This window comes from Carcharodon carcharias, chromosome 8 (genome assembly GCF_017639515.1).
Source record: "Carcharodon carcharias isolate sCarCar2 chromosome 8, sCarCar2.pri, whole genome shotgun sequence".
In the NCBI taxonomy this organism is placed as follows: Eukaryota; Metazoa; Chordata; class Chondrichthyes; order Lamniformes; family Lamnidae; genus Carcharodon; species Carcharodon carcharias.
In genome coordinates this window covers 148,583,251-148,593,622 of record NC_054474.1, presented here as the reverse complement: position 1 = coordinate 148,593,622, position 10,372 = coordinate 148,583,251, and the positions used below count along the sequence as shown (strand labels likewise).

At 45.9% G+C, this 10,372-nt stretch overlaps 1 protein-coding gene across 1 annotated transcript; it reads right to left on the bottom strand.

Moving 5' to 3' along the window:
• Positions 1-553: 553 nt before the first annotated feature.
• On the bottom strand, positions 554-9,629 carry LOC121281514 (A disintegrin and metalloproteinase with thrombospondin motifs 13). Its single transcript, XM_041194458.1, has 6 exons — positions 9,581-9,629; positions 6,681-6,820; positions 6,173-6,256; positions 2,773-2,897; positions 1,947-2,093; positions 554-692 (listed from the first exon to the last, which is right to left on the bottom strand). The coding sequence occupies exons 1-6, from the start codon at positions 9,627-9,629 to the stop codon at positions 554-556; spliced, it is 684 nt and encodes a 227-aa protein (XP_041050392.1).
• Positions 9,630-10,372: the final 743 nt, after the last annotated feature.

Sequence of the window (10,372 nt, the reverse complement as noted above, 5' to 3'; positions counted from 1 at the left end):
ACCTGTACCCCAGTGAGAGTCAGTGTGTGTGGGACCTGTACCCCAGTGAGAGTCAGTGTGTGTGGGACCCGTATCCCAGTGAGAGTCAGTGTGATGGGACCCGTGCCCCATTGGGAGTCAGTATGTGTGGGACCCGTACCCCATTGAGAGTCAGTGTGTGTGGGACCCATACCCCAGTGAGAGTCAGTGTTTGTGGGTCCTGTACCCCAGTGAGAGTCAGTTTGTGTGCGACCTGTACCCCAGTGAGAGTCAGTGTGTGTGGGACCCGTACCCCAGTGAGAGTCAGTGTATGGGACTCATACCCCAGTGAGAGTTAGTCTGTGTGGAACTGTATCCCAGTGAGAGTCAGTGCTTTCAGATGAAGGAAGTCTGGTGGAAACTTTGGGAAATAGAAAGCTAAAACAATGTGCTGAGGAAATGACACGAAAATGGCCGGACTGGATGATGTAGAAGGTTAGGAGTTGGTGACACCCATTAATTGATCATGCCTCATTGAGCAGTGGTGATGCAACTTATGCTGGTGAGCATAGCCAAACTGTAGTTGAAGAGAGCTTTACCTGAGGAACGTCACAAATTGTTCACGGCTGCACTTGGACCAGGTCAGATCAACGCTGTTGTAGCCACCCTCTGCTGCCATGATGTGTGTGTTGTCAGTGCAGTCATTTCCAGTCCCATCATGGCTGATGCCAAAACTACCGAAAATATTTAAAGAATATTTGCATTACCAGGGTAGCAACTGCAGATATCTGACCTCACCTCAAACATAAAATAACTGAGATCAGTAAAATGCTGGAAACACTCAGCAGGTCAGGCAGCATCTGAGGCAAGTGGAAGAACCAGTTAATGCTTCTGGTCGTGGGTTTCATCCAAGCCCAGGCCAGAGGTGATTATCCTGAAATCTTCATACTGCCATCCTCACAGTGGGACTCCATAGGCGAGAGACTTTATTGGGACAGAGATTTTTTGGTAGATTTCTCTCTCCATCTGCAGGCTTTCACTGTGGATTCCCCCTCCACATAGAACCTGACACTCCCCATTGTCTGACCCTCCATATACAGTCTCACTGACCCCTTGGGTCTCTATCCTCACTTGGTAGTCTCTCTCTCTCTTTCCCCCGGTTGTGTTTAATGGTCCCATCATAGTCTTTTTCCTTTGTTTTTTCTCCTCAGGATTTGTCTCCTCTTGTAGACTCACTCTTTCCCCCACAGCCTCCATCTTTAACTCTCTCCTTCACAATGTCTCTATTTCTCACCCATTCCCCCACAGTTTCTCTATTTCTCACTCTCTCCCTAGTGTCCCTATCTCTTAATCTCTCCACCACAGTGTCCCTATCTCTCAATCCCTCCTGCAATGTCTCTATTTCTCACTCACTCCCCATGGTGCCTCTATTTCTCACTCACTCCCCCACAGTGTCTCTATCTCTCATTCTCTCTTCCACAGTGTCTCTTTCTCTCAATATCTCCCCAGTGTCTCTATCACTCATTCCCTCCTCCACAATGTCTCTATCTCTCAATCACTCCCTAGTGTATCTCTCATTCTTTCCCCCACTTGTCTCTATCTGTCAATCTCTCCTCCAGTGACTTTATTTCTCATTCACACCCCCGGAGTGTTTCTATTTCTCTCCCACTCCCCTACAGTGTCTCTATTTCTCATTCTCTCCTCCACAATGTCTCCATCTCTCAATCTCTCCTCCACAGTGTTCCTATCTCCCACTGTCTCCCTGTTGGCTCTATCCCAATAGTCTTACTATCTCTTCAATTTCATTTGCTCCCCAAGTCTTTCCATCCATTTATAGCCTCACTCTATCCCCATAGTCTCTCTTCCTAAAGAGCACATTTCATTTCATAGAACCCATGAATTTTAAATCCCTCTGTGGAGTTTTGAATAGAAAAAAATCATTTTGTTCCATTGTTATTGATGTGCTGAATCTGTCCTCCTGCACCCACCTGTGGCCGATCTCATGAGCCATGGTGATGCCGAGATTGAACCCTGTGTCCTCAGTTATCACACAGCTCCAGGATCGGCTGCACAATCCGCCCAGCTGTGTCACGCCACGAACCATCTTGTTCCCTTTGCCAGATTCCAGGTCAAATCTCAAAAAGACAAGAAATGGAGGAAATATGAACTCGGGCCTGTGTCAGAGTAACCAAGCCAACCCCAAACTGAATCACAACCCCAAAACCAATTACAAGCTCAATTCCAACTCCAACTAGACTACAACCCAACCTCAACTCTATTCCAACCCAGCTACAGCTCAACCCCACTGTTACACCATCCAACCCCAAATTATCTGCAATTCCAACTTAACTGTAACTCCTGACCCAATTCAACCTGCTCAAACCTATCCCTAACCCAATCACTTGTGTAGTGTTTAATGCCTTAATGATGGTTACAGATATGGCAAGAGCTGTCCCAGTCCTTGCGATTGTATGTAAATGGCAACTGGGATTTACATATGCCAGTTCCCTGATTCACATATTGAAAAGGGCTACTCCCTGAATAGGTTCGTACTTTGACCAATGGCAAAACCCTCTGAAGTTGGCAGCAGGCGAATGCCCACGCCACTGAACAGTGCATTTGCTCACCCTCATTTTGAGGCCGTTACTGTCAAGTTAATGCTGATTTTGACAAGTTAAAATCGACCTTAATATGCACACGAAATAAAATCACCACAAACTAATAAGGTGACAGAACCCAGTGACTGAAGGTCACGCTCCCAGAGTGTACGATTAGGCAGTACTCAGAACACCAACACTGTGACTTGTTCAGTACCTGGTAACAAAGAGGACCAGGTCAGAATGGAGTGGGTCAGAATCGTTCTCTGGGTTAATCGTTCGGCTCCATCTGCACAAGTCGATGAGTGATGAGGTGAGGTTTCTGGTGATCTCCAATCCCTGCTGTGAAGAGAAGCCACTGTTGACTGAAAGTAAGCATTTCCTGATAGATGATCCCACTCTCACCTCAAGTCTCTCTATGCCACTCTCATTTATCATTATTACTACAGTAACCTTTCTCTGAGAAGAACAGTGAGCTCTATGGACAAAGAGAGATTTCATGGTAAGGTTCCCTAAGTTCTCCAGAGTTCCACATCTCCTGTTCTGCACACTTTTCTACCTCCCTGCATTCTCACTCTGTAGAAATGAAGATACATCGCCCTGTCTCCAACTTGCATTGTCCAGAATTTTTAAACCATGGGACTGCTCACCTCCCTCAGTCTTCCTTCCCTCTGATAGTCCACAGACTGGCAAAACCCAAACTGCTGATTCACAATTTTTTCCCAGCACTGTGGTCCTCAGCTGCTCAGCAATTATCTAGGGAGCCCGGAAGCCACACAGGTTGGGCAGCTCAGAGTTTAAGCAGTTCAATTCCTAAGTGAATTGAGGAGTAAATTTATGAAAATTCTAAGGAGCCTTTGGAAATACAGCTCAAAATGGAGTATAGAAGCTGCTTGAGAAGGGTTTTAATTCAATTTTGGGCATCGCCGGTTTGCGCTGTGGTGGTCAACTCTGTGTTAACCATCACCTGACTGGCTCAGGACTCCCACCGTGGCATGGCAGTCTCTGCTGCATTTGCTGCAAATGGGCTGAGAAGATGCAGGATTTTCTGGCCTCTGTTTTCTCTGGGCCCTCTTCTTGGCCAGCTAAGCTTTTTGTTTCTGCTCACCTCTTCCAAACAATCAGCCTCCAGAGGTCATGGCCGTCAGTAATTACCTCCCAGTTGTCAGTATCAATGTCCATCTTTTTCATATCTTACTTGTAGGTGTTCTTGTAGCAGAGGTGTGGATGCCCAGGTCATGACCCAGTGGCCAGTTCATCGTACAGAAGGTTTTTGGGTATATGGCTGTCATCCACTGGATGAACATGGCCGAGCCAGTGCAGATGTCATTGGCTTAGCAATGTGTGTATACTGATGGAATCAGCAGGCTCCAGGATCTCTGAGTTCATGACCTTGTCCTACCATAAGGTGCTGAGAATACGTTTGAGGGGAGGTGGAAGCTGTTCAGCCTTTTGTCCTGCTTGGCATATGTTATCCAGGTCTCATCACTACAGGGGAGTGTGCTGAGGATGCAGGCTTGGTAGACTCTCAGTCTGATGGTCTCAGTCAGCTTGCTGTAATTCCACACTGCCTTACTCAGCTTGGACATAACAACTGCAGCTTTTGCGATGTGTGTGTTGATTTCAGCATCAAGTGACAGATTGCTGGTGATTGTGGAGCCTCGGTGTGTGAACCTATCACAACCTCCAGCATCACATTGTCAATGCTGATAGATGGCGATATGGCAACATCCTGGACCATGACACTTGTCTTCCTGATGCTGATGGTCAAACCAAACTCTTTACAGGCATGAGAGAGTCTGCTCATTTGCTGCGGAAGGTGTTCCTTGGTATAGAATGTTAGTGTGGCATCGTCAGTATAGAGCAACTCTCTGATTAGAACACTTGTATCTTGGATCCCAGGCGAGCAAGGCTGAACAGCTTTCTGTCATTACTGGTATATAAATAGACACTCTCTGTAGAGGACCTGAAAGCATATGATAACAGCAAAGAGAAGAATATGCCAGAGTGTTGGTGCCAGAACACAAAACTGTTTGATCTTAAAGGTTTCTGATGTTGCCCTGTCATAGCTGACCTTACCCATCATGTTGTCATAGAAAGAGGAGAGCACATTGAGCAGCTTTGGCGGGCAGCCAGTAGTCTCCAGTAGCTTAAAGAGATGGCCACTGCTCAGATGGCAAAATGCCTTGGAGACAGCGATGAAGGCAATACACAGTGGTCTTTTTTGTTCACAGCATTTCTCTTGCAGCTGCCAGACTGACAAGATCATGTCAATTGTAGATCTTTCAGTTCTGAAACCACACTGGGATTTGGGATGGGTGTGTTCAGCCAGATGCTGCAGTCTGACAATGGCAACAAGCAAAAGCTTTTCCCACAGTGCTCAGCAGGGAGAATGCCTTGATAGTTGTTGCAATTGCTTGTCCTTGTACAGGGACACAGTCTTTGCATCACACATATTCTGGGCACTGCTCCCTCCCTCCAGCAGAGACAGAGAAGTTTGTGCAGATGCTGCAGGAGCACTGGTTTCCCGTGCTTGATGAGTTCAGGTGGTATAGCATCAGCACCTGGAGCTTTGCCCATGCCAAGCGAATCAATAGATTTGCTGAGCTCTTCCACTGTATGCTCAATATCCAGCTCTGCCATGACAGGCAGGCTTTCAATGGTGTCGAGTCAAGGCCAACATTTATCGTCAGCCCCTCTGTTGCGCTGAGAAGGTGGTGATCAGCCACATTTTGAACCACAGGTTTGGTACAACTTAGGGACCAATTCAGAGGGCAGTTAAGAGTCAACCACATTGGTGTGCAACTGGCCCAGTTCGGGTTTCCTTCCCTGAAGGACATTTGTGAACCAGTTGGGATTTTACAAAAATCTCACTGTTTTATGGTCACTTTTACTGATTCCAACTTTTTATTTCCAGAATTAAATGGAATTGAAATGGCCTACATTGAACTGGCATTATTACTCCCGGCTTCTGGGTTACTAATCCAGTAATATAATCACTAACCATCGTCCTCCTATATGGACAGTTTCTTTATATAGGGCTCAAGGGATTCAGAAGAAGCAGCTCATAAAACTAATGTCCTCCTTTGAGGACACTGATCAATATGTCAGTTCACCAGCCTCTCCAAATATACCACACTGTCTTCAACCAAACAAGCACCCAGAAAAATGGAGAACAATTACCTTGCCTTAGTCTTAACCTTGTTTAAAATACATCTATAACCTCACTTATCTCTGTAATCTCCTTTAGTCTTACAACCCTCCAAGATCCCTGCACTTCTCCAATTCTGGCTACTTGAGCATCCCTGATTTTAATCACTCTACCATTGGCGGCCATGGCTTCAACTGCCTTTGTCCTAAACTCTGGAATTCTCTCCCTAAACCTCTCTGCCTCTTTCTATTGCTTTATGATGCTACTTAAAAATTTAACCAAGGTTTTTGGGCCCCTGTCCTAATATCTCTTCATGTGGCTCGATATAAAATTTTGTTTGATAATTGCTCCTGTGAAGCACATTGGTACATTGTTACTATATAGTTAGCATATGATAAAGGTGCCATTTAAATGCAAGTTGTTGATGGTTGAGTTGATCAGAAGCTCTGTGGAACAGGGCTCATACCTCTGGCTGCGTCAGGATGACCATCTTTGTTAGGTGGACCCGTAATTGGGAGCCCAGGGAAGCATCTCGCAGTAGCTCAGCAGCCTGTGGAAAACATAAGGACACGAGCGATTTGTCAGGAATAAAATCTACCAGGAGTCAGGTGGGGCAGAGGCAGAACGAGCTTCCTCCAGCAGCTCACACATACCTCTGGCTGGGCAGGTTCCCATCTTTGAGGAGGACCCACCACTGGGGAGCAGGATGTCCCAGTGCATCATCCACGCAGGGGGCGAGCTTCACAGCACAGAGTCCCCAAAGTTGAAAGTGACAGAGATACTGGGTCAAACAGCAAGGTATGAACATGCTCTCAAGGACAACAGGAGTTTCACATTTAGGAACAGGGGTATTGCTGGATGCAAAAAGACCGTGGTCTATTTATGGTAGGTGCATAGAAATGGAGTTGTTTCAGTCTGAGGCACCCACCAGCCCTAAGCTATTAGCCTTCATCAAGGGACCCAAAGACACTCACAATGTTCAGGTTGGTGAGGGTGTAACGCTCTGTGTCTTGTTTGTGAAAGTCGTACACATCATGCATCACAACAACCAGCAGCTCCAGATGTTTTGCCTCCCTCACCGATCGTTTTATTACCAGCGAGGACCTGGGTTGACCTGCAATGTTCAAGCAGAATTGAATATTCAATAACTGATCTGCTAGAAATGTGTGGGTAATTAGACTGACGATGCAATAAGGTAAGCAAATGGCAAATTGAATTTAACACATGGATCATAAAAACAGGAAGAAGCCATTTGACCTCTTGAACTAGTTCCACCATTTCAGTTAGAACATGGCTAATCCCTTGACGTCCTTACCAAACAAAAATCTATCAATTTCAGCTTTGAAAGCTGCAGAATTCACTGCCTTTTGGGGCAGAGTGATCCAGAATTGCTGTTGTGTGATGAAATTTTCCTAATTTCCCTCCTAAATGGTCTAGACCTAATTTTAAGCCCAGTAGTTCTGGGTTGCATTTCAGAGGAAACAGTTTCTCCATATTTAATCTCTTAATCCCTTTTTCATTTTAAATTCCTTTGGTCAGACCATTGCTTGACTTTGATGAAAATTGTGCATTTGCAGACATTGGACAGAATCAGGCTCAGCTATGATGTCCTCCCATAGTCAAACTGCCCAGGAGTAGGCATCTGGCTGAGGCCATGAGTCACAATGGCACTGTACCCCAAAATAATAACAGAACCTTGAGGAGGAAAAAAGGAAATTAAATTCAATTTACTGCCCTAGATCCCACCCAGGTAAATATCTCCATTTAAGGAAAGGAAAAATTGCATTTATACAGCGCATTTTGCAATCTCAGCCCAAAGCGTTTTACAGCCAACAAGGTACATTTGAAGTGTAGTCACTGTTGTAATGTAGGAAATGCAGCAGCCAGTTTGCACACAGCATGATCCCACAAACAGCAATGTCATAATGACCAGATAATTTGTTTTAGTGATGCTGGTTGAGGGATAAATATTGGCTGCAGGCCTCTGGAGGGATGTCCCCTACTCTTCTTCAAAATATAGCCATGGGATCTTGTACATCTGTCTGAGAGAGCAGATAGGGCTCCAGCTTAACATCTCTTCTGAAAGATGACAACTCATTCAGCATGTCATTCCCTCAGTACTCCCTCTCTGACTGTGCAACACTCTCTCAGTACAGCCCCACGGACAGTGCTGCGGTCCCTCAATTCTGAGGCCCTGACAGTGCAGCGCTCCCTCAGTACTGACCTCCCAAAAGTGCGGCGCACCCTTGTTGCTGGCCCTTCGACAGTGTAGCACTCCCTCAGTATTGAAACTCAGACCGTGCAGCGCACCCTTGGTACTGACCCTTCGACAGTACGGCATTCCCTCAGTACTGACCCTCAGACAGTGCAGCACTCCCCCGGTAGTGTACAGTGAGCATCATGCTAGATTATTTGCTGAAGTCTCTGAAATGGGACTCAAACTGACAATTTTCTGACTCTGAGCTAAAAGAGCTACCCGCTGAGTGAGACTGACATCTCTACTATAACCAGGAATTTCCATCCCACTAACAGGCGGCGTCATCTGGGAGGGATGGGAAAATTGGCCGCTTTCCAAATTTCCCTGTCCCGCAGGGACAAGGCCCACCACTGGCGCGACCGGAAAATCCCACTCTATATTTTTGACCAGAAATCTAATATTTTAATGTCTTACTGTAATTAGCGGCGCTCTGGGCATTACCACTGAGTGGATAATGGAATGCAATGAACGGTACCACATCCTCGCCATCTCCTGGTTTCAGATCCTTTGGGTGAATATAAATCTTCTTCTCCTTTGTAAATATCAGTACATGCTACAGGGTGGGGAGGGATGAAGTTAGAATATTAGCTTCAAAAATAAATTACAGTCATTAAAGTCTTTAAAGGGAAGATCTATAACTAATTTATAGCTAGTCCATGTCTTTTTATAGAATGGCGTTGATTGAGAGATAAATAACAGCCCAGGGCACTGGGCAGAACTCCCTTGCTCTTCATCAAAAGAGTGCCAGGCCATCCTTTACATCCAGCTGAGAGTGCAGACAGAGACCTGGCTTGATGTCACATCTGAAAGATGGACTCCAACAATGCAGCTCCCTCAGTACTGACCCTCAAACAGCGCAATGCTCCCTCAGTACTGACCCACCTACAGTGCAGAGCTGCCTCAGTACTGACCTCTCAACAGCGTAAAGCTGCCTCAGTACTGACCCTCCAATAGTGCAGTGCTCCCTCAGTACTGACCCACTGACAGTGCAGAGCTGCCTTAGTACTGACCCTCCGAAGGTGCAGAGCTCCCTCAGTACTGACCCTCCAACAGCACAGAGCTGCCTCAGTACTGACCCTCCAACCGTGAGTGCATCATGCATCATTCCCTCATTCCTGATTGTCTCACAGTGCAGTGCTCCATCAATATTGACCTTTCAATAGGACAGTACTCCCTCGGTACTGCCCTTCTGACAATCAGCACTCCCTCAGTACTGCACCAGGAGTGTCACCTTGGATTATGTTCTCAAGTCCTTGAATGGGGCTTGAATCCAGCTTCTTATTTAGAGGTGAAAGTGCTTCCCATTGATCCACAGCTGACAACCCTGGACTGTCTGGCTCAGTTTAAGAGCTCTGTGTTGGTCTCTTTTAAGGGGTTAGGGGTTTGGGTGACATTTGGGGATCAGCATTTGAGTTGATGGAATGGTGCAGCATTAATGCTCAGTTGGTCCAGGTCTGAATGAATTACCCCAGGTTCTGTGTGAATGAGCAACAGTCTCACTGTCATTTCAAGCACCAAAGCATGGAAACTTAGGCTGGTTTATCCCTTTTCACTTTAACAACATTTAGACATACAAACTGACAGAGGTTTTATCTTACAACCAGATTGGATGCTCACCAGGTGACTGTGACAGTAGCTGGTCAGTGCCCGGACCCCTGGGGGCCATACTAACTCCCAATTGTGAACACAACTCTCTGGCAGTTTTCTGATGATACTGACTGAGGAGTTGAAGACATGATGGACCAAGGACAAATCAGAAGCAAGTCCGCTCTTGGCAGAGAATCGCAGCTGATACACCTCCCCCAAGGTCTCCAGGCTACACAGCGCCTCCTCACAAGGGTGCCTCTGGATCAGACTCTGGCAATGACACTGGATGCTTGCTGGAGCTGACTCTGTAATGCAAAAATTATAAATCAAACAGTGACATATGACTGTACAATGCAGCAAGTCATAGACACATGTCAGTTCAAACACCCCATATACGACACTTAAGCCTAGCAAAATACACAATGGATCAAGGCTTTGATTTCCAAATCACTTTCCATTCACTCTCATTGTACACAATCTCAATGGACCCAACCCCTTCTCATTTTACACAATCCCAATGGATCAAACTCCTTCCCATTCAATCCCATTTTACACAATCCTAATGGATCAAACTCCTTCCCATTCACTCTCATTGTACACAATCCCAATGGATCAAACTCCTTTCCACCCACTTCCATTGTGTCTGTACCGACTCTCTGAAAGATTGAACTACCTCCCATTATCTGGTTTTTACCCCATTCCCTTTTATTCATTTTTTTCATATATTTAGCATGTACTATTTTAAAAGCTATATGAGTTCTCCTTTCCCCCACTGTATCTTGTCAGGCTTTCCCTATCTGGACAATTCTGTGTATAAGAAAT

Coding starts and splice junctions, on each gene's coding strand:
- LOC121281514 (XM_041194458.1), bottom strand. CDS start 9,629: ATGGCCCCCAGGGGTCCGGGCACTGACCAGCTACTGTCACAGTCACCT. Junction 6,821..9,580: donor GCTACTGTCACAGTCACCTG/GTGAGCATCCAA, acceptor TGAACATTGCAG/GTCAACCCAGGTCCTCGCTG. Junction 6,257..6,680: donor CCCTCACCAACCTGAACATT/GTGAGTGTCTTT, acceptor TGTTTTCCACAG/GCTGCTGAGCTACTGCGAGA.